Genomic DNA, 23,979 nt, shown 5'->3' on the forward strand with positions numbered 1-23,979 from the left:
TTTGAGATAGGGTCTCAGGAACTATTTGCCCAGATTGGCTTCAAACCAGGATCCTCCTAAACTCTGCCTCCTGAGCAGCTACAGGCATGAGCCACCTGTGCCAGGCTTTTGCAAAGATTTTCTTCCCAGTCTGTGGCTTGGCTTTTCATTCTCTAGACAGTGTCTTCCTCAGAATAGATTTTTAAAACATTAACATACCAGGAGGAAGGTTAGGGCAGGGTAGGAGAAGGGAGAGAGAGGAGTGGATATAGAGGGAGGAAGGGAGAGAAACAGGAAGGACTTGGGCTTGCTTTTTGAATGGATTCAGGAGAGCTGCAAGTGTAGATGAATCTGTAGATGAATCAAGACACTATATTATTAGTACATGTGGTAAATGACGGCGGCTTTTAGTTGTTGCAATGCAGATGTGGTGAAATCTTTGGGAGACAATTGACAAGACTTGATTTACTGATACAGCAGTGGGGGGAAGATGTCTTGAATGACTCCTTTTCCAACTCTTGTGGCTGTATGCTTGTGGACGATTTTAATCCAGATAGTAACTCTGGAGATGAATGATTATGGGAATGATCAGGAGCTTAATTTCTTGAAATGCTGATTTAGAGTGCCAGAAAGCCTACAAAAAGGTCTAAGGCACTGAAGGAAAGGCGTTTGAAGGTAGTTATTTTAATTTGGGATTCTAACAGCATGGCTGAGGTACAGGCACTTCTTAAAAAGAACTTTTTCAGGAAACCCTAAATAAAAAGCTTTGCATGTTTCAGACCTATTATTTACACTTTGCTTAATCCACAGTGTTAGTACATTTTTATTATATTTTTCTATTAAACTTTAGTTATTTTTCATTTATATCATTATCCACATTTTTGGATTGTGAACTAAAATCCCTGTGGCTGAATTAGCCAATATCACAGCAGGTACACGTTTGATAGTAAGGGATTTCAGGTAGTGGAAATCTCAAGATCCTTACTAAACAGGTTGGCTACATAGTACTTTAGCCAAAAAGTATTTCATATTTGACCCAGGTACCTATGAAAACAGCTCCATCTTATGTGCCCATGGACTTTGAAGAGTGTATCTCTACCTTTTGCTCTAACCACAGCATAGGGCTCACTTGGGGAACTAGCGTGCTCTTAAAAATAATCACTTCAATCAAAAGGGTATTAGTATTTTTCATTGCAGCTGCATTGGATAAAATTAGTATCCATATCTCATCTGAAATTCAAATGCCTTTGTCTTATCTTTCTTGTACCTTGTAAATGGCTACAAAAGAAATGTCACTTCACACAAGATTTAGTTGCTAAGAATTTTGAAAAGAAACACGTTATTTTCCTCGGAGTTGTCCTAACCACGCAGTTTTGGGCTGTTGCAAGTTGCTCAAACTATGCCAGGAGGAGCCCTAACTGCTTAAAAGGCCAGGGACAGAAACGGAATATTGCACAACCCTTCACCGGGCGGTTTCGCTTCCAAATCTGGCCTACATGTCATCCCGAGGCGGGAGCAGCTCAGGGCTCCACGGGAGCCCGCCCGGTTCCCCCTCAAAAGCAGATCGGGATTTCCTTGTCCCAGCCTGGGGCGCTCCTCCCTTTGCCGAAGGTTGTTGTGAAAGAGGAGCCGCGCGCCCCGGGATGCCCTGTTGTCCAGCTGGGGAACCCGGGTTCCCCGGGCGACTCCCGCACTCCAGTCCTTCCACTCGGAGGACCAAAGGTCCGCGGGTCTCCGCGCCGCTCCCCTCCCCCGCGGCCCCATTGTCTGCCTCGCCCCGCCCCGGGGGACACGTGCGCCTGCAGCTTCCCGAGCGAGGAAAGCGAGAGGTGGCGGCGGCGTGGACACCGCTTGGAATTACTGCGCGTCGGTGGCGGTGCGCACCGACCGGTGGGTGTCCTCCCGGAGCCGCGGTCGCACTTCGCTCCCCACGCCTTGTGCTCCCCAGCCCCGGCCGGGTGGGGCGGGAGAGAGCTCGGGCTGGATGGCGTGCGCGTGGGACTGCGGTGGGGGTGGGGCGGGGCGGGGTGGGGAGATGCCTGTCTCCTGACAAAGGAGAACGAGTGGGACACGCTGAGCCGGCCCGCCCCGCTTGGAGGGGAGCAGGAGGGGGAGTGTCGGAGGGGAAGGGGCGGGCCTTTCATTCACTCTCGGCCCCTCGGCCGCCGCCGGAGCGGAAGGGCGGGGTCTCGTGCGCCCCCTCCCGGTGAGGCGCGAGGGGGGCGGTGTGGCGTGGGGGCGGAGCCGCGGGCGCGCGTCCTAAGGCGTAGGCTACGTCGTCACGTCAGCGCGGGAGAGAGAAAGAGAGGAGCGGACTCGGCAGGGACTGGGGGATAGGGCCGAGAGAGCTAGCGAGGGAGGGAGAGAACGAGAGTGCGAACGAGGAAGGGAAAGGCGGCCACTCGTGCCTGAGCGGCCGCGGACAGCAGTGGGAACGGTGGGGGAGAGGAATAGGGAGGGAAAGAAGGCAGGCCGAGAGGAGAAGGAGGACGGCGGCTGGTGGAGGTGGTAGGGATTGAAGGAGGAGCTGAAGGAGGGCACGGGCAGAGAGGGAGTGAGTGAGAGAAGAGGACGCGCGAGGGAGGGGAGGGAAGGGGGGGGGTCACGCGGGGGCGCGCGCGCGCACCGTGAGCGCGCTCGGAGGCGAGTGGAACTGGATCGGGTTTGCTGCCAGCGGCGTGAGCTTCGGCCGCCATTTTACAACAGCTCCACTCGCGCCGGACACAGGGAGCAGCGAGCACGCGTTTCCCGCAGCCCGATCCCCTCGGACAGGATTCCTCTGCCTCAGCCCAACGGGGAGGTAACGACCGCCAGGACCCGGGTCTGGGGGGGAGGGGGCTCCATGACATCGTGGAGTGAGCTGAGGGGAGAGTGGCACCGGGAGAAACCGGCTTTTCTGGAAAATGGATTCCAAGGGGGAGAGGAGCACGTTGACTGGGGCTGCCTGGGAGTAGGCCGCGGCCCAAGCCTGCACTTCCTCCTCTCCATGTGCTGCCACTGTTGGGGCTTTGTCTGCGGCGCTCCGGGAGGAGGTGCCTTCGTGGCCCGCGCGGACTGCGGGCGGCGGCGGAGTTGGTGCTGTCGTGGCCGTCGCCGCGGCGCGGGAGTGGGCGGAGAGGCGCCGGTCCCGTCCCGCAGCCGTGCGGCGGGCTTGGGCGGTGCTCGGGGGTCCCGCGGGCGTGGGGCTGTCCGCGGAACGCCCTCACGCCGCGGCTTGTCGGCCCCGGCGCTGCAGTGGCTGCACCGCGGGGCGGGGGCTTTGCGCCGCGGGTCACGTCGCGGCCGGGCCGGGCGGGCGGCCGGGGGTCGCCGGCGTCGGGGAGCGCCCGGGGCAGAGAGCCATGTGTCACGGCGGAGACGGCGGCGCTGGGGGGCGGGGAGAGCCCGTGGTCTGGCGCCGTCGCGGCCTCGGTGATGAGGGGCGAGGTTGTGCTGCTGTAGCTGTCGGGGGGCTCCGGCCGCGGCTGCGGGTTGATGTTAGGAGCCGGTGAAGGTCGTCTTGGCCCGGGACTCGGTGGGTTTCTGTGGTAGGAAGTTGTAGGGCATTTGAAGGCGCAGAGCACGTGTTTCTAATGGGCTCCTGGCGGCCGCAGTGGTGAGGCTGCCGCTTAGGGTGCGGAGTCGGGGGCGGGCTTTGGGGTGTGGGGTGAAGGGTGGAGAAATTGGGTGGTGGGAAGGTGGCTTGTGTGAGCGCTTTGTTCTTCGCTGGCTGTTGTTACCGATCTATAAGCGGCAGGCGGGAAAAGCGCGCACTTTAGGGTTTTACCTTGGAGAGGGGCGAACCCAGCTTTGCTTTCTTCACATACACCTTATTCGTTCTGGAGCGGCTGCATGTGGCACGCTGGCTCGTCCTCGTGCTGATTGGGGTTCGTTTGGAATACGGTTTTTACTAGGGAGTGTTAGCAGGTGAGTCAGGGGTGGTGCTTAGGAAGAATATAGTGAAGAGGTCTTTCTGTGCCCCGGGCTTCAAATCTGGCTTGTCAGGCGATAGTGACTTTAAGGTTTTTTTCCAAGGGAGGTGCAGGCTGGCTGGTGTCGTAAAGTGGTAGAGAAAGTCAAGATTGGGGCTCTCATATTGTCCTCTATTCTTTTTGAAGATCCTAGTTTAATTTTGCTTATTGCGTTTGAACAGATCTCTGGAAACATGGCTACAGAACATGTTAATGGAAATGGTACTGAAGAGCCCATGGATACTACTTCTGCAGTTATCCATTCAGAAAATTTTCAGACATTGCTTGATGCTGGTTTACCACAGAAAGTTGCTGAAAAACTAGATGAAATTTACGTTGCAGGTAAGAACTAACACTTGCAAAATTACATTATGAAATTTTTCTATTGGATTTCTGGCTTTGAGCTAAAATAGCAACTTTTTGTGGTTTCCAATAACTGTGGGAATTGGAGCTTTGCCTTGTTCTGATAGTTGGTTATTAGATGTGAACTAGAGGTTGAGGTGTATAAAGGGAGGGAAGAAGGAAGGGCTAGGCCCTCCCTAGGGGAAGGCTGGCTGGCCTGATGGATAAGTATATGATAGTACCAACAGCTGTTAAATGTTGGGAGCAGACCATGTGACTTTTTTGGGTATTTTTATAGTAGGATTCTTGTTAAATATCTCGGTAACTGTAGACTTGTTCTGTTGTCTTTCTTGGTGTGGTGGTTCCTTTTCTAGTGGCACTTGTAATGGAGTTGAAGTTCAGTTGTCATGCTTGGTATTTTGTTGGTTGACTTTAGGATTTGCAGGCGTATATGTTTACGGTAGAAATAATTGTTTTGTTTAGAACTATCCTACTTGGACACAAAACGGAACATAAAATGGTTTGATTATTGTGTGGTCTAGAGGCCTTATTTAGCTCAATGGCTAAAGTATGTTTTTAATTTAGATAAGGGAGGTAGAATTGTCACACATGTTCCTGTATTGACCAATACAGGTTTTTCTAAAAAATGTTTTTCCCAAAAAATGTTAAAAGTGGATAACTAATGAAATTTTCTCTTTTCCAGGGCTAGTTGCACATAGTGATTTAGATGAAAGAGCTATCGAAGCTTTAAAAGAGTTCAATGAAGACGGCGCATTGGCAGTTCTTCAACAGTTTAAAGACAGTGATCTCTCTCATGTTCAGGTAATGTAAATTTAATGTCAGTGTACAAAGAATTTAAAAAATTTGAATAGTTTTGATATGCTCATTTAAATTTTATTAGATGCAGATAATTGTTAAATATGAATGGAAAATCTCTTCACAGAACAAAAGTGCCTTTTTATGTGGAGTCATGAAGACTTACAGACAGAGAGAAAAACAGGGGACCAAAGTAGCGGACTCTAGTAAAGGACCAGATGAGGCAAAAATTAAGGTATGTCTTTAAAAATTCTGTTTAGCTTTAAAGTTTTTTCCATTTTCTAGCTTTGGTAAATATTTTGTGTTAAGTGCATGTGTGCCTATATTTGAGATTATTAATTTTTTTCTAATTGCTGTTTATTGTAAAGTATCCACCCTTGATTACTTGTTTCAAAAATAATTCATTGTTCTTGTTACCCAGCAACTGATGTTTAAATCTGTGCTATTAATATTCCAAATAAGATTTCAAGAAATAAGAATAAAGTTTTTTTGGGGATGGGGAGTGGTACTGGGATTTGAACTCAAGGTTTCACACTTGCTGTGCAGGCATTCTGCCATTTGAGCCACTCCACCAGCTCTCAGATTTAAAGAAATATATCTATGGCCTTTTTTGTGGGGAAGGGATGGTACTGAGATTTGAACTCAGGGTTTCATGCTTGCTATGCAGGCACTCTACCACTTGAGCCATTCCACCAGCTCCTGTTAAATGTCTGCATGCTTTTTTGAAAGGGTACAAGTCCAAGTTACTGATAGTCATTCTGAATTGAAAGGAAATCAGTTCACTTCATTGCTGTTGGAGAGTGTACATTTAGTACCTGGTTGCTCTTAGGCTCAGACCTCAATGAATTTGGAATTTTTAGTGTTTTTAATTTGTATGGGTTATTAAGGTTACATTGTTTATTTCTAAAAACAGTTTTTAACAATAAGATTGAGTGTGGAAATTAAATGAAGAAATAAGCTGAGAGTGAAAGGCCTTTTTGGTTGGTTTTTAGGTCATAGAAGATTAAATGGTCTCAGATTTAAAGGTTTTGATTTTGTTTTGGTTTTAGTTTAAGTTCCTAGCAAGTATGTTTGTGCTGGTTTTTAATTTGCTGCTTTTTAATAGTATGCCATGTTCTTGAGACCAGGGTTATGGTTTAAGAAAATCAGTGATTAGGAAGGGCATATGTTGTGTGGTGCTTAATGTTATGGAGAAAATTGGAATGTAAAGGTAGCTGTTTACCACAACCATGAATTTGAGGCTGTGGGTGAATTGAGTTTGAACTATAAATCTAGATTTTTCCATTAAAAGTGGGGTTATGTTGTCTCCATTGTAATTATGCCAGTTGTAATTAAGTCTACATTGAATTCGGGATTTATTAAAATTCTGTGAAAAAAATTAGTTTGTGTGACTTTCAGTTCTGTCTTTGGATGGAAGGGGCTTAAAGCTTTAGTTGAAACTTAAATTGTGCCTGAAAAATAGGCACAGGGAATAAGTTTGTCCTTTTGTTTCTGTAGAATTACCAGAGATCTTACTTGGCTCAAATAAAGGTAAAGATTAAAAAAAAAAAAAAGTTGAGCTCCCTTTGTGAAAAGGAAAAATGATCCTCAATTATGGTTTAGTTTGTAATAGTCATAGATGTTAGTTTTAGTTACCCAGTATTGCACCATTAAGTATTCATATTTGGGTGTAATAGAAAAAGGAGATTAGAATATGTAGCTTTTTGTTATAAAGTGTAAGAATAAAGGATTTTTCTTAATGGATTACAGTATTTTCATAAGTTACAATATTTTCTTGTTTGAGGTGTTAAAGATCAGGGCCATTGAGTATGCTAGGCAAATGCTGTACCACTGAGCCACATCGTCAGTCCCACAGTTTCATATCTTAATGTTATTTGAGTAGAAAATGTTAATTCATTTTTACTTTTCGTCACTGAGCAGACCCTAAGTCATTTAACAACTCTTAGATAAGTTTTGTCATGGTTGGTACCAATTGTCTTTTTATTTCTGAATTGCTAGCTAATTAATAAAATGGTTTTATTGTTTAGAAAAGTGGTTTTGTTTCAAGGTTGAGATGGTAGAGAAGGGGAAAAATCTGGACATTTTTCTTACAGCTTAATGAGTTACTTCTTCATAGTTCTTTAATCTGTAGTAACAGATGAAGAAAAACTCCTAATCCTTTGAGTTTGAACTCAGGGCTTCATGCTTGGTAGGCTCTCCATTTGACCCACAACTCCAGACCTTTTTGCTCTGGTAATTTTTGAGATATTTTCTCAATTTTTTTGAACGCTGGTCTGAAAGGCAATCATCCTGTTTATGGTTCCAGCAATAGTAGCTGGAATGAGATGCTTACCTGCCACCATGCTTAGCCTTTTCTGTTAAGATGGGATCTCACACTCCCATCCCCCCCAAAACTGTGATCCTCCAGGGTGGCTGAGATGACAGGAGTTGGCTGCTGTGCCCAGCTAGTGGTTGAGATGGAAGAGGTCTCACAAACTTTTGCCCTGGCCGGTTTCCAACCATAATCCTCCCAATCTCTGCCTGTGGAGTAGCTAGGATTATAGGCAAATTGTGTAAATTTTAACAGTTCACTTTGAGGAAGATTAAATGTAGAAGTTAGGTTGTATTGTTGTATTTCATGACTTTTTCAAAGTCATTTTGGCAGTTTTTTCCTGAAATGATCCATGCTGTCCTTTAATGTTAAGGAATAAGAGGTTCCTCTTGCTGTAGCTCCCAAGTTTCTAGACTTGGTTTTGGGAAGTAAAATATCTTCAGAGGTTGGGAAAATGCCCAGAATGGTAGTGTATGCCTACCAATAGGGTACAGGGAATTTATTAGGTAAGAAATCCAGAGTTGGGATATACTCAGTCACATTTGGTGCAGTGTTTTTGTTTGTTTTTTTGAGACAGGGCATGAACTATGTAACAAAAGACCAGGGTTTTGTTTTTGTAGCCCAGGATAACCTTGAACTAAAGTCCTCCTGTCTTAATCTCCCGAGTGCTGGGATTATAGGCATTTATGAGGTACGTATTAGCAGAGTAGATAAATTGTAGCTGGTGGATTAATAAAGAATTTTGACTACTCAGTTATTATTTGCACAGGATCCTAAAATTGGACAAGTTAGGAGTGTAGCAAGTATGCATTAGAGAGGAAATTCTAAAACAGACCCCAGAAAATACGTATTATTGGTGAATGTTGCTAGAAGAACAAAATGATTATAACTGCTAAATGTATTAGTATAGTCTAGTGAATTAAATGTATTAATGATATTTGACCTTTTTAAGGCACTCTTGGAAAGAACAGGCTACACACTCGATGTGACCACTGGACAGAGGAAATATGGGGGACCGCCTCCAGATTCCGTTTATTCAGGTCAGCAGCCTTCTGTTGGCACTGAGGTAAAGAAACTAAAAACTTGTACCTTTTGTAGTAAAAGCACAGGTAATCTGGTTTCCTAAAGAATCTCCATGGTTTTTACTTCATATTTAATTTACAGATATTTGTGGGAAAGATCCCAAGAGATCTATTTGAGGATGAGCTTGTTCCATTATTTGAGAAAGCTGGACCTATATGGGATCTTCGTCTAATGATGGATCCACTCACGGGTCTCAATAGAGGTTATGCGTTCGTCACTTTTTGTACAAAAGAAGCAGCTCAGGAGGCTGTGAAACTGGTAAGTTCTCCCTACCCTCCTCCTTTAGTCTTTACATTGATGTTCCAGTGGCGGTTTTTTTTTTTTTTTTTCCCCCACATTGTGCTGTAAGAGTTAACCAGACATTTTTTGAAGTGCTGATTAGGCAGTGTGTCTTAACTTGCTATGTAAACATAGCAGTATTCTTTGCATGGATTGTGATGAGATTCAGAATCTGTAACATAGTATTATAAAACTCCTACTTATTAGTTATTTAGAACATCTGGCTTAGTGATTTTTTTCTATTTAATTTATAGGAATGCGAAAACGTTTATGCAAATAACTGATAGGGGTTCCATAGATCCTGTCTACACCTAGGCCATTTTTTTTTTTCCTCCAGAAATTCACAAAGACATTGTGATGATAAATGATTAGGTAGTGACAAAGGATTTTGTGGTGAGTGGCAGTACTTAATTTAAAAATACCAGACGTTAGTTCAGGACATTTTTATTTTTAGAAAAGAAGTTTTAATGTTTTAAACTGTGTTTTGTATAGCTTCCAACTAGCTTCATTAAATGCTGTGAATAAGTTAAGTTTCTGTAATTTAAAGTATATGGACCAGTAGTCAGTTAAAACTTATGAAATATATTAACAGATACAACTAGGGAGAGTTTTCTGTAGGTAGGTAGCTCACTGCTAATTTGACTGTATCTGGCTTCCTATTATTTATTTATTTATTTATGGCAGTACTGGGGTTTGAACTCAGGGCCTCTTGTGTGCTAGGCAATATGCTCTACCACTTGGGCCATGCCTCCAGCCCTTGCTTCAGTTACTGTACAGAATAGGGTTTGCTGATTTGGTGGCAGCTAGCTTCGGACCAAGATCCTCCTGCCCATACCTCCCAAGTAACTGGGATCACAGGCGTGTGTACCACCATACCTTCCTTGTCGGTTGAGGTGGGTCTTTGCAACATTCTGCAGGGGCTGGCCACAAAGCTGCTGTCCTCATCTTTGCCTCCCACATACCTGGGATTATAGATTTAGGCCACTGTGCTTGGCTTGGCTTTTCTCTTTTGTGGGTAATTCTGAGCAAACAAGGGCTGGGGATATAGCTCGGTGATAGAATACTTGCCTAGCTTTGCACAAGGCCCTAGGTTCTGATCCCAGGGACACGCACGCGCACACACACACACACACACACACACACACCCAAAAAAAACTTCTTGTAATTCTAAGCAAACTTAAAATCTTCTGATCGATTTCTTCAGATTTTTTTCTTCTTTCTTACCATCATATCTGTACTGTGAGTGTCACTTCTCAAAAATACTTGGCTTTGGAAGTATTTCAGATTTTAGAGTTTTGGACTTAGGTCTTAGTAATTAGCAATTCCAAGTCCAAAATTCTGATGTGCTCCAAAATCCAAAACTTTCTGTGTATCTTGTTTGAATTTTTGATTTTTAGATTTGGGATGCTCAACATTTTAAAGTAGACATTAGGGAGAAAAATAAAACTTGCCATTCTATATTGCTTGAATCTCCACTGATAATGTATCACTGAATGTGAAGGCTTAACATTAGAAAAGTGTGCTTTTGAAAGAGTAGAGATCGGAACCTAGGGCCTTGTGCAAAGCTATCACGTGTTCTACTACTGAGCTTTATCTAGAGTCTTTAAGGAGAATTGAGGAATTTAGGTGCTTTTAGAATCATGGCTGACTTTTCCCTCAAAATAATGCTGCTTATTTCAGAGGGGATAGAGCTCTGTAAGGAGCCATGCACTGGCTTCTTTGGTAGCCTTTGAACAGTCAAAAATTTTCATTTCAGTAGTTAGATGAAATGATTTTTTGGAGCTCTAGAAGTACTTGAAATCATCTGTTTAATGTCTTAACGAAAGAATAGTACATTTTAGCCATGAAGTGGCAGTGAGGTGTTTTTTTTTTTTCTTGTTTTGTTCTCTTTTGTTTTTTGAGTGGTACTGGGGTTGAACACATGCTTCCCTCTGTATGCACTACTTGAGCCAGGTCCCCCCGCCAGCCATTTTTGCTCTTGTTAGTTTTCAGGTAGGGTCTGACACTTTTTGCCTGGCTGGCTTTGGTCCATGATCTTTCATCTCCCTCGAGCAGAAAACAAGTGTGTTTGTTGAGATGGGGGTTTTGCTAACTTTTTGCCCTCTGGCCTTGATCATCCCAATTTCTGCCTCCCAAGTAGCTGGGATTGCAGGCATGCACCATTGTGCCTAGCTCAGAAGTTTTAATGTGAAAATGCAGAATGATGGCAAAGACAAGGAAAAAGTTAATATAGAATTTAGCTAGTGATGTTAGACCTGTCTTTTTCAACATTAAAAAAGAATCATTAAGTAGGGCCCTGGTGGCTGACACATACAATCCTGGCTACTTGGGAGAGAGATTAGGAGGTTTGTGGTTCGAGGCCAGCCTGGGCAAATAGCTTGAGACACCCTATATACCATTATTAGTGTAAATGTTAATATATGTATTTTAACTTGAATACAGAAACTAATATTATTATGCAGCCCTTTTGATTGGTCTAGGAACTTTTTTTTTTTTTTTTTAATGGTAGTACTGGGGTATGAACTCAGGGCCTTACTCTTAAGTGTTCTACTGCTTGAGCTATGCCCTCAGCCCTAAGGAAATAACTCTTTTCCTAAACCTTTTTACCTTTCTGGGTTTTTCTGTTATGATTCCAGTCCTTATCTGGGGACCTAATTATTTTTTACTACCTGATAAATAGCAGGCTTTGCATTTGGTAGTGGTACACATCTTCTTGAATTGGACAGGTTATCATTTCATTTGCTTTGGGTAGTACCAGAGTTTGACCTCAGGGCTTCATTGCTTGCTGTTGGCTACCGTTTTAGCCACTCTACCAGCCTCTACCAGCCCATCACCTGTTTTTTTTTTGTTGTTCAGGATTCTGTACTGTGGATTGGATTTGGGAGATTTACTTTAACGCAAAAGAACTAGACTTTTAGAGGAAATGAAATAATCGAAATATTCCAGGAAAAATGTAAAAACCCACATTGATTTGTTGGAATGAGTATCCTCTTCCTTTACCTTCCTCAAGGGAGCATATTTTAGAAACTGTCCCTATTTGTGTTACATCTTTTCTCCCCTCTCTCCCCACAAGCAGTACTGGGGACTTGAATTCAGGGCCTCATTCTTGCTAGACTGAAGTTCTACCACTTGTGCCACTCTCCAGTCCCCAGGTTCTGTTTTTGAGTTACAACTCTTAACAGGTGGTGAATTTTATATAATTGAAGTATCATTCTAACCAGTGCAGCCAAATTTTATGAACAATGCTTTTTGCATTATTTATAGCTCAAACAAGATTGAAGCTCTTTTTTTCATTGAAGCTCTTTTTTTTTTCATTGAGTGTTTTGAGGAATATCTTTAGTTGAGAGAGTTTAGATATTTTGCCTTAAACTAATTCAGCAATGATTTGTTTTCCCTAGATTAAAATTTACAGATTGTAAATTTACGTGTGAGTTGCCTATAAAAACGGGTTAATTGTTGTTACTAGCTAAAGAAGAGGCAAGAAGTTAGAAGCAATTGAGGTCTCTTAAAATGACAGTTGTTTCCAGCCTTTAGGCAGGGAAATTAAAAATCCATCCGAACCATGCATGGTGGTGCATGCTGTAATCCCTACATTTGTGAGACTGAGGCAAGAGCATCCCAACTTCAAGGCAAGCCTGGGCTACACAGCTAGTCTTTCTCCAAAATAAAACCATTCCTAAATGATGATGACATCACTAGGGAAGCAGTGATTGATTAATAGTTACAACTAGTATATTTACTGAGGGAGACAGGCTGTGCTAGGGTGCTACATTGTTAATGTAATTTAAGTTGTACCTGAATCCTATATTTCAGGTAAGTGGAATTATCTTTATTCTTTAAATAGTTTGGGTGACTTGTGAAGCCATATGGTATACCACAGCTTTAGTGTGATACTAGGTTTCTTCAGTGGGGTGCCTGTTAAACATAAGCCAACAGTACTAGTTGTGGAACTAAGTAGCCTAATTCTTTAAATTATGTAATGTAGTTGAGTAGTGTTTAAAAAGGGCTCATGAAGTCATATCTCTTTCTATAGGATTTTTGATATCTGTAGCTTTACCATCTTCACTGCTACCATTCTAGTCTAAGATACTATTTATACTATTCAGACTACTGAAGAACCCTAACTAGTCTCTCTGCCTCTGTTAAACTTTACATTTGGCAGCATAGATGAGATTACTACATTCCCGTGCTAAAAAATGGCTTCTAAACAAAGCTCTGTCTGGTTGAGTTCTTGGCGCCGCCCCCCCCCATTACCCTTCAAGCCAAAGTTTGCCCCCTTTTTGTTTTCCAAATAAGCTGTGGCCATTTCCACCCCCCAGATCCTTAAGCTATTCTGTTTTCATATGCTTTTTTGGCAGGGGGGGGGGTTGGTGGTTCTGGGGATTAAACTCAGGTCTTCGTGCTAGTTTCAAATGTTCTACGACTTGAGCCACACTCCAGTCCTGTTTTCATATACTTTGAAAGCAGCTCAGTTGTTTTGGCTGCTGACATCTCATTGGGTGCTCTTAGTAGGCCCTCCTTAGCCAGGTGCTGGTGGCTCATGCCTATAATCCTAGCTACTTGGGAGGTTGAGAATGGGAGCATCAAGGTTTGGGACTAGCCCAGGCAAATTGTTCATGAGATCCCCATCACCAAAGTAACTAGAACAAAATGGGCTGGAGGTGTGGCTCAAGCAGTAGAGTACCTGCTTTACAAGCACAATGCCCTGAGTTCAAACCCCAGTCTCATTGAAACCCAAGAAAAAAGAAATGGATGATGTATCATCTGGTATCAGTGGTGGCTGTCTCTTCCCAACCTTTGAAACAGTGCCCCTATATGGTAATTGTTGAATAAATAACCTGACTGACAAGTACCATCTGATAACATACTCCTACATAATTCAGGGGTTTTCTAGCCTTTGTAATTTATTCTGTGCTACTTTCAGGTATAAAGGCTGGAATAGATTAATAACTCATCCCTCTCGGGGTATATGTGGTGTTGCAGGTGGTCACAAAAAGACAGGAAGGGCAGGCAAGTGTGTAAATATTTTTGTGTGTTGTGGCTCCTGAATTGGAACCCAGGGCCAGTGGTGCTTCAGTGCCTGTGAGAGTCCTACATAATGGAAATAACCCTTGTCATAATGCTAATAGTGTTGGGGTGGTGGAGTAGCTTAAGTGGTAGAGTGCCTGCCTACCAAGTGTGAGGCCAAATTCAAGCCCTAGTACCACCAAAAAAAAAAAAAAACCAAAAAACCCAAAATTGAATAGTGCCTGTGTTACAGACATTGTGATAAGTGAGAATCTTTATTTGTGCATTGTCAGTTAAGATTTTATTAGTATTATCTTTATTTATACATTTATTCTGAGGCAGGGTCTTGCTGTGTAGCCCAGATTGGCCTCCTGTCTCAGTCTGCCTTGTGCTGGGATTATAGGTGTACACTATCACACCAGCTTAAAAGTTAAGATTTTAATGACCACTGACAGTTTTATTCACCTAAGTGGATATGTGTAACACCTTGATGTGTGTAGAACCATTTTGATGAATGCAGCTGATAAAATATTTTAGTGGCAATTTAGCAAATATTTATTGTGATTAACTTGAGAACCTTTACAGATAAGTTATTGGCTTCTCAGAGTTCATAGGACAGTAGAGAATTAACTACAGTGCAAACATGGTGCAAAGGATAAAGGAAGGGTGAAAGCATAGATTGTTTTGGGTTAGGCTGGTAGAGAAGACTTTGTTAGAAAGATTGGAGCAGCACTGTGAAGAAAGTAGGTGAATCTAGTTGAAACATTTTTTTGTGGAAATAAGTAGGAGATGAAACATAATATAAATGCCAGAAGGTGGTAAAGTTTGTACCTGCTGGGATAACCTGTGTAGTGCCATTATAGTTGGTGTGGGTGGCATGTAAATGGTTGGATGAAGAAAATAAAAGGCCAAGCAAGGGGAGGGTGGTAACAATAGAAAGGAAGAGAGGTTAAAGATTCGAAGAGAGAAATGGTAAGTTATTAATGGTATGCTGTAGGTTTTGTTCCAGTTTTAATAAGTGGTTTAAATGAGGACATAGTTGGACTCCCTTTGAAATGTTGGGTGGTTTGAATCTGCATGCAGTGGTAGTACCTTGGATGATAAAACCAGGAACCGAAATTATCTTGATAGCCTGGGAAGGAATCTAACAAGGTGGATTTGACAAAAGTCATGTATACAACTAAATTTTACAGGCTGTAGTATGAGTCAGTGACATGGTGTGGTTGCCAAATACGCTAAGGGAAAATGGACCACATGTGACAGGTGTATGATCAAAGAGGAAAAGTAGTAGTCTCCAGTTTATCATAGGGTCCTCAGACTTAGTCTGCATCTACCAGTGTTGTTATGGATGGATGACACTCTTAAGTGACACTTGAAAGTCTAGTCTTACTGGGCACCGGTGGCTCACACCTGTAATCCTAGCTATTCAGGAGGCAGAGATGAGGAGGATAGCAGTTCGAAGCCAGCCTGGGCAAATAGTTTGTGAGACCCTATCTTGAAAAACCCTTCACAAAAACAGGACTGGTGGAGTGGCTCAAGGTGAAGGCCCTGAGTTAAGCCCCAATACTGCCCCCTTCTGCTCCCCCCCCCCCCCGCCCCCGCCCCACCAAAAAAAAAAGTGCTACTCTCTTGGAGGTACTTATAATTTGCCTTTATCAGGGAAGGGAATGATAGGTGCAGAGAACAATATGAAGTGCTGTCATTTGGGTGAGGAAATAGGTTTACTGTAGTAATTCTTAGGAAGGTAGATTCCGTCTCAGTGTAAAGATGACGACTCTCTAGTTTGTTTTTTTTTTTTTTTGGTTGTTGTTGTCTGAACCCAGGGCCTCATGTTTGCTAGGCAGGTACTCTACCATTTGATCCACTCTGCCAGCCTAGTTAAGAAATAATTTAAGGTGGACATGTTTGTGATGTGAAGTGGCTTTGCTGAGAAGAGTTAGGACTGAGCAGCCACTTGTAGATCATATTCCAAGTCTGACATTGCTAAATTTCTGGGAATTTGATGACTGATGTCTATGAGGAAAGGAAAAAAAGTAACCTAGTTTTGAGCCTGGATGAAAGGAAGTTCCAGACTATCTATCTATTCCTTTTTGATGTCTTTAAATACTGAAACTGCATTGATTAATGGTCAGAATTCATCTTTATTTTATATTTGGTCACCTGACTGGGATTGGGCCTGAAAGCTAGATTTTTAACACTTAATATATGGGTCCCATTTTTGCGTAGTAGGAAAAAACCTCACATTTTGTGTCATTTTGGTAGCCAAGAATGTCCTGATACATTCTAACTCAGGAGAATCCCGATCTCTTAGAGAGCTGGGGTTTATCAGTCAGTATTAAGAGTAGAACCTCTTAAGGCTCAGATTGTCCTTTGACCTTTAAACTCACTGCTAACCACCTGCTGGGATGAGGTTTTGTGTTTTTTGTTTTTTTTTAAAAGGTTGTATAGATTGGTATTAGATTAAGGAAGATATACATGTATATATGAAATGCTTGCTTAATCCATAGATGGAGCATTACTTAGATAACTTTATTTGGACAGTATGCTCACTGGTTGTCCTTACATTTAGTTTTATTTATTTATTTATTTTGCTCCTTTAATGACATTTTCATTAGCCAACCAATATACTCTGTGCTACTTTTAATTAAGTTTTCTTTTTTCTTTCTTTTTTGAGATGTTATCTGTTTATGCAGTCCAGGTTGGCCTCCTGCCTCAGCCTCCCAAGTGTTGGGATTACATTACAAGTATGCACTACCATTGGCTTAAGTTTTCTTTTAAATCAAATAGGAGTGGAAAGGGTGTTTTATTTTATAAATCCTGCTAAATCTTTGTGTTACTTATATTATTCAGAGAACATAATCGTCCTTTATACCTCTTACATACCCTATCTTGACTAAAGTCAATTTTACTTAGAAGTAGAATTGTTAATGTTGGTGACTGATGGGAGTGTATGTTGGCTACATTATAGACAGGCTGTCTTCCCTATATATCTATTGTGAGAATTTCTATATTGTCTTGTTTTGCCTTTCCTAGATTTCTTGTAAGAATTTTGGTTATTTTCAGTAATGTTTGTTGACATAATTAGGATCCAAGCTTTTGTAATAAAATGAGATTAGGTGTTTTTTTTGAACTCAGGGCCTTTACCTTGAGCCACTCCATCAGCCCTATTTTTTTGTGAATGTTTTTTTGAAATACAGTCTTGTGAACTATTTGGCTAGGCTGGCTTTGAATCTCAATCCTCCTGATCTCTGCCTTCTGAGTAGCTAGGATTACAGGCATGAGCCATTGGTGCCTGGCAGGTGTTTTCTTAAGTGAATAGCTTCCTATGTTTAGAACATTTAAAAAATAATACCTCCATTAAAAGGAAAGGGGGGGAAATCATACCAGCTTCTGCCAACCTCAGTAACTTGTGTATCTACCTGGAAACATTTTTTTATTTCCTTCTGATACTTTAATTATTTTTGTCATGCCAGGTGACCAAATTAAAAGTCATTGCTAGGTCATTAAGATTGGCTATTTGATGTTAGATAATAAGAATCTAGAGAGATGTACATGTTTCCAAGCAGGTTTTTTTTTTTTTTTTTTTTTTTTAAACTCGTGTGTTCTTATATTAACCTTATTTGTAAAATAAGGCATTGTGGACTGCCTGTCCATAATCCCATGCAGTGATGGGCTCAACCATAGCTCCACTCTTTTCAGGTGACATGAATGTTTCTGTTTATAAGTGGTTCTTGGTCTAACAGAGAAGACAGCCATGTAAATAGACTATAAATGCTGTATGAGAAAACAAAGTAGCAGGATTTCTCAACCTCATCACTACTGATACTTTAGACTGGATAATTGTTTGTTGCGGACGGCTATCCTGTATGAATGGTAAGATGTTTACCAGTATCTCTGGCCTTTACCTACCCACTAGATACCAAGAGCAAAACCCCCTGCTGCCTGCCAGTAATGTGAAATGCTTCCGTGGGGGCAAGGTCACTCACATAGAGGACTACTGGTATTTGTTAACAGGACAGGGTGTTTTTGCTGACCATCATAGTATTTAGGGATTGATAGTTGAGCTTGGTTTATAGTATTTTCAGGAGTTTGGCTAGTGGAAGTTTCAGGGAAGACTTTGAAGACTTGGAAATATAAAAATTACATGTTTGAGAACCTATGTAAAAAAGGTGTTGTGGAAAAGGAAAGTAGCTAGGAGTTTATAGGGTATTTGAACTTTATCCCTTTAGTGATAGGGAGCCATTGAGAGAAAAGTTTTCAATAGGCAAAAATTATTTTTTTTATAAGTAATAGAGAAATAGATAAACACTTGAGATGTCAAGATGACCAGAGATTTTGATAGCCCGAACTGAGTAAAAGTCCACAATTGTTCTAAAACTGGTGATACAGTGTGCGAACTTTTTTATGTTGATTGTCTGCAGATGGAGAGGAAATAAGGAAGAATTGACTTACTGGATTATGTATGTTGTGTTACACTTGATGTACCTATTATGTAAGAACGGAAATAAGAGAGAAGAATGGTGGTTCTTGTGCTATTAATGCCATTCAATAAGTTGTATGGAAATCGATGTAGGTGTTTTAATTTATATTAGCTCCATTTGTATGTACAAAATAGAATTTGAGGTAAGGTGTGTGGGACTGATCCACTACCATTATTACTAACATGACATTTTAAGATGGTTTTAACTATGTAATCAGTAAAATCCGCTTTTCCAGATAACTTGGAAATACTGAATTTTGGTTTGTAAATACGTGGTAGATTATTACTGAGGCAGATTGCATTTTGCCTCTATTTTATCTTCTCACCATTCTCTAGGGTATGGTTACTTGAAAACTAAATTATTTTTTTACAGTAGTTTTATTGTTACTTCTGTGCTTATACCATACTTGCCTTTTTCCCTCAATTTTATGCTTTATGAAAATGAAATGGGGAAAAAGTAGGGTTGGATTTAGAATAAAAAGCTCTTTTTTAAAGAGTATTTGAAGCCAAAAATTCCTTATTGCAACTACTGGGGGCCTGAACACAGGGCTTCACACTTGCTATACAGGCACTGTACTATTTGAGCCACTCTGCCGGCCTTTTTTTGTTGGGTATTTTTGAGACAAGGTTTCTTACTGCCCAAGCTGGCCTTGGACTTTTGATCCTCCTGGTCTGCCTTATGAGTAGCTAGGGTTACAGTTGTGATCCATTGGTGCCCACCTGCATCTTGTAAAATGAAGTAGAGATGGAAAAACAAGATTTGTGAACTTAACAGAAAGGCAAAAGGGTTGGTGATCTTCCGTTTCCCTTCATTAGAAAAACTGGTTGGCAGAATGAATTTAAGTAGAAGTTAGTAGAATCAGGGTTTTTTTTGTTTGTTTGTTTGCTCTTGTTTTGAGACAGGGTTTCACTATATAGCTTAGGCTAGCCTGGTACTCACTGTTTAGCACAGCCTGGCCTTGAACTTGTGATCCTCCTGCTTCAGCCTCCCCAGTTCTGCAATTATAGGTGTGTGTTGCCACACCCTATTCTGAATCAGCAGTTTGTAATGTTAAGCTCCTGTAAACCTGATTCCTAATTTAGCAGGATCCTTAGGTTTAAAGGATTTAACCATAAACTTACATTAAATTATTTCATAAGCTTGTTCAGTATGTTTATCAGTATAATCTTCATATCTCTCATTGCAATTATTGTAGGGATTATGGTCAGCTTTTATTAAGGGGTTTTGTTGGCATTTTAATACATTTGTATAATGCACTTTGATCATATTTACCCCCTCTTACTTTCTTATTCCCATTACCCTCTTTTTCCCTATCCCTAATGGTCCTTCTGTTACTTCCACATTGTGTCCCCCGACCCCCCAATTCCACTTAGGAGAGTAAACTTTTCTTGACGTATGAAAATACTTGATAAACATAAGTTGACATTTCAATTTGGTAAAACTTCTATGTATGCGGTTTGGGAGTCTCATGATTGATACTATAATTAAAAAACTTGGTATACATTTTTCTCCTTCAGTATAATAATCATGAAATTCGTTCTGGAAAACACATCGGTGTCTGCATCTCAGTTGCCAACAATAGGCTTTTTGTGGGCTCTATTCCTAAGAGTAAAACAAAGGAACAGATTCTTGAAGAATTTAGCAAAGTAACAGGTAAGTTGGATTTATTTGGAAAGAGGCACAACTTTAATTAAATAATGAAGGAAATAGCAGGGCTGATGGAGTGGCTCAAGCGGTAAGAGCTCCTACCTAGCAAGTGTGAAACTCCAGTGCTGCAAAAAAGTTTTTTTCAAAAATAAAAATTAAAAAAGAAAATAGCATATTTTGGTGTGATGCATTGTTCTAAACTTTACATTTTTTGATTTATTGAAGCCTCACCACAACTTTATGAGCTAGATAATCCCATTTCTGGAATAAGGAAAACAGGCACAGAAGTTCTTGGGAATTAATTTACTGAAAGTTTTGTAAGTCAGTAGGAATATAGCTGGGATTTGAACTTGGTCTGCAAAATTACCGTGCTTTCCTTGTTTTGCAAAGTTTTATTTTTGTGTGTGTGTTTATGTGTTGGTTGATATTCCTGCTAGAATAACATGAATGAGTTGATTTTTTTCCAAGTTAATAAAGGAAATGAGCATTCTTGCTAAAAGCAGATATTATATAGTGTTAATATAGGGAGGTGCTCTGCCACTTGAGCCTCTTCACTAGTCCCTTTGAACTTCTTTTAAACATCTTTTTAAGATGCTTAAGTAGTTTTCAAATGATAGTTTGCTTGTGCTAGAAAATACTTTTTTATGCTTGCAGTATTTACCAAATTATGCCTGTTAATAACAGGCCTCAGAAACATTTGAAATTCTTAGGCAGTAGTAATACTGGGATTTCCTTTGAAATAAAGCTGTTGATACCTGAGACCCGAAAAATAATCATTTTAAAAAATGTGTGCATAATAAAAAATTATCCAACTATGTTTGACCTGTTGTGTGGTATATTTTTAAAAAATTATAAAGATTCTCATCTGGTCGTGTGTGATAATTAGTGGAAGCAAAATAGTCCTTGGGACTAGTTAAAAAGCACATCATCTTATCATGGGGGTTTCTGGACTGGAAAATTTAGAAAGAGTAAATTAAGACAATGTTTGGGCCACACTCTGGTAGCTCATGCCTGTAATCTAGCTACTCAAGAGACAGAGATCAGGAGGATTGCATTTTGAAGCCAGCCTGAGCAAATAGTTTCTGAGACCCAATCTTGAAAAACCCATCACAAAAGGTCTGGCAGTGACTCAAGCTGTAAGAGCACTGCTTAGTAAACATGAGGCCCTGAGTTCAAACCCCAGTGCCACCAAAAAAAAAAAAAAAATTGGAACTTTGTTTGCCGTCGTTTTGAGACAGGGTCTCACTTGTAGCCCTGGCTGTCCTTGAACTCTGGATCCCCCTCCGTCAACCTCCCAAGTTCTGGAATTACAGGAGTGTGTCAACACAAACACACAGCTTTTGGGCCTTTTAAAAAAGTGCTTTATCAAGATGCTAGCTTAGAAAAGAGAGCTTTTTTTCATATTGATGTTTAAGTAGTATCTTAGAAAAACAAGTACTTTGGTATATTTATTTTTGCTAGTTTAATTTCTCTGGAATGTTTGCTTACTTTCAGAGGGTCTCACAGACGTCATTTTATACCACCAACCGGATGACAAGAAGAAAAATAGAGGCTTTTGCTTTCTTGAATATGAAGATCACAAAACGGCTGCCCAGGCAAGGCGTAGGTTAATGAGTGGTAAAGTCAAAGTCTGGGGAAATGTTGGAACTGTTGAATGGGCCGATCCTATAGAAGATCCTGATCCTGAAGTTATGGCAAAGGTAACAATTGTCAAATTAAAAATACCTTTTGAGGGGTTGAGGATGGATGAGAGAGAAAAAATAGAAAATGAATTGTGTACTTTGTTATAAATGATATTTTTGAAAGTGGTAAGACATGTTTATTGTTAAAGTATTAGGGCCACACACAAGAAATGTATGTGCATGGGAAACATATAGATATTTATTGTTGGATACTTAAGTATCATAATCTTCTACTGAAGTAGTTAGCCCATTTTTGTAGAGATGGTTCACTTCCATACTTTGTGAAGATTCTAAAAGCATTTTCTTTTGAGTGTTTGAGAATGGTGCTGTCATCTTAACATGGTTTTTGTGTTAAAATCCTACTCCTAAAAATAGTGAAATATACTGGGCCCAGCAAAACTGTTGTAGTTACAAGGTTTAGCTATTATTAGGCATCCTGCTTCAGCAGTCAGTTGAGACATCCTGTGAGAATAAACATTGCTTGAGCCAACACTTTACATTAGTGTAGTTTGCAGTGGAGTTACTCTATCCTTTGTCTTTTAAGGCTCCCCTTTAATAGTGATAGGCCAGGTATCAAATAGAACTAAATCACTTAAATCTAGAGAGGAAGTGAGAAATGGTAGGAAAACTGTTACTTAAGTTTGATCTTAAGAGGACAGAAGATATTTGAGTTTTTTCCCCCTCTGGTTTATAAAGTTGTAATGAGGTTGCCACTTATAACAAATTCAAATGCTGTTCAGGTATTTTAGAAGAAACAGATGTTTCTTATCTGAAAGTTAAATTTTGTATTTCTATTTTTGGGAAGCTTTTGGGCATTAGGGGCATTAGGGGCCTTGTGTGGCCCATCCCCTTATCAATATTTGAAATACTTCCACCTCCTTTAAGATTTCAAAAGCAGGTCTTAGTTTTTTTCAGCAGCATTAAGTGTTAAAACATTCAATAGTTTTCCCTAAAGGGGAAATATCTATCCCTTTTTGATTGAAAAATAATTACTAAATTTTTAAAAATCTACAAATCCTATAGTCTTATCTTTATTTTTCCTTTTAAATAGACTTTGTTTATTAGGGCAGTTTTATTTTTAGGTTTCTGGCAAAAAGTATAGAGAATTCTGCAGTATTCTGCCTGGCTCTCTCCCCGGCCTTCCAAACTATCAATAGCCTTCACTGGGGTTAGTAGGTTTGTTATAATTGACAAACCTACATTGGGCACCCCAAAATCATAGATTGAGTTGGAGGTTCATTCTTTGTATACCTTTATGGGTTTTTGGCTATTTTTTATTTTATATTTTTTAGTGGGACTGAGGTTTGAACTCAGGGCTTCACACTTGCAAAGCAGCACTCTACAACTTGAGCCATACTTCCAGTCCATTTTGCTGTGGTTGTTTTTTGAAGCTAGGATCTCATGAACTATTTGCTTCAGGCTGGGGTCCCAGTGTATGGCTCCTTTAGAGATACACACACTTAATGCCCTCCCCCCCAGCTTCCACCCAGCTTCTAAAGGCTCCATCACTTCCTATTAAAGGCCCAAACTGCAACTATGTAGTTGCAAACATGTAGTTACAAGTTTTAATATTTTTAAAAAAATACTTACTCATTTTTGGCAGTGCTAGGGATTCAACTCAGGGCCTGTAGGCAAGCTTTCCTACCACTTCAGTCATGCCTCCCTCCTCGCCCCAGCCGTTTTGTTTTTTAGGTAAGGTTCTCTCTTCCTAATTTTGCCCAGCTGACCTGGAACTCTTACTGCTCCCACCTCCTAAGTAGCTGGGATTACAGGTCTGTCCCATCACACTTGGCTTGTAATCACCATTAAGTATTATAAGGATATTGTCACTGTCCTAAAAAATCCTTTGTGCTTTGCCTGTTTGCCCTACCTACCCCCTCATCCCAGACAATCACTGATTTTTTTTTTTTTTTTTTAATTTTGCCATTTCAGATTGTCATAGAGTTGGAATCATATAGTAGACTCTTCAGGTTGGCTTTTTTCTCACAGTAATAGGCATTTAAAGGTCCTTCATGTCTTTTTGAGACTTTGTTACTAATTTATAGCGGTGAATATTTCATTCTGTATTGTCACTGTGTGTGTGTGTGTTCATGTACTGAAGGATGTCCAGGTTGCTTCTAATTTTGAGCAGTTATAAAAAAAAAAAGCTGTGTACAGGTGTTTGTATGAGCATAAGTTTTCGTCTTTGGGTAAACAACCTATGTGCAGATTATAGGATTGTATGGTAAGAATATGTTCAGTTTTGTAAGAAGCTGTCAAAATGTCTTCCACTGGGGCTGTATCATTTTGCATTCTCCCTATCAGTGAATGAAAGTTTGTGTTGTTCCACATCCTCACCTATATTTGGTATGTTAGTGTTTCGGATTTTGGCAATTCTAGTGTATGTGTAGTATTTGCCTCAC

At 40.9% G+C, this 23,979-nt stretch overlaps 1 protein-coding gene across 6 annotated transcripts in view; it reads left to right on the forward strand.

The window, feature by feature from the left end:
- Window positions 1–1,746: 1,746 nt before the first annotated feature.
- Syncrip (synaptotagmin binding cytoplasmic RNA interacting protein) overlaps window positions 1,747–23,979 on the forward strand; it is a 32,503-nt gene continuing 10,270 nt past the window's right edge. For 2 of the 6 annotated variants that reach the window (XM_074078534.1, XM_020186498.2), the window contains exons 1-8: window positions 2,646–2,779; window positions 4,112–4,271; window positions 4,975–5,093; window positions 5,215–5,322; window positions 8,351–8,464; window positions 8,563–8,739; window positions 19,766–19,901; window positions 21,390–21,595. In XM_074078534.1, the coding sequence (XP_073934635.1) occupies window positions 4,124–4,271; window positions 4,975–5,093; window positions 5,215–5,322; window positions 8,351–8,464; window positions 8,563–8,739; window positions 19,766–19,901; window positions 21,390–21,595 (1,008 nt within the window). In that variant the 5' untranslated portion in view covers window positions 2,646–2,779; window positions 4,112–4,123. Of the gene's footprint in view, window positions 1,870–2,557; window positions 2,780–4,111; window positions 4,272–4,974; window positions 5,094–5,214; window positions 5,323–8,350; window positions 8,465–8,562; window positions 8,740–19,765; window positions 19,902–21,389; window positions 21,596–23,979 lie in introns of those variants that run through there. The other 4 variants (XM_074078541.1, XM_020186496.2, XM_020186497.2 and 1 more) reach the window with 4 other exon arrangements.

The sequence above is a fragment of the Castor canadensis genome, chromosome 1 (assembly GCF_047511655.1).
Source record: "Castor canadensis chromosome 1, mCasCan1.hap1v2, whole genome shotgun sequence".
Classification (NCBI taxonomy): Eukaryota; Metazoa; Chordata; class Mammalia; order Rodentia; family Castoridae; genus Castor; species Castor canadensis.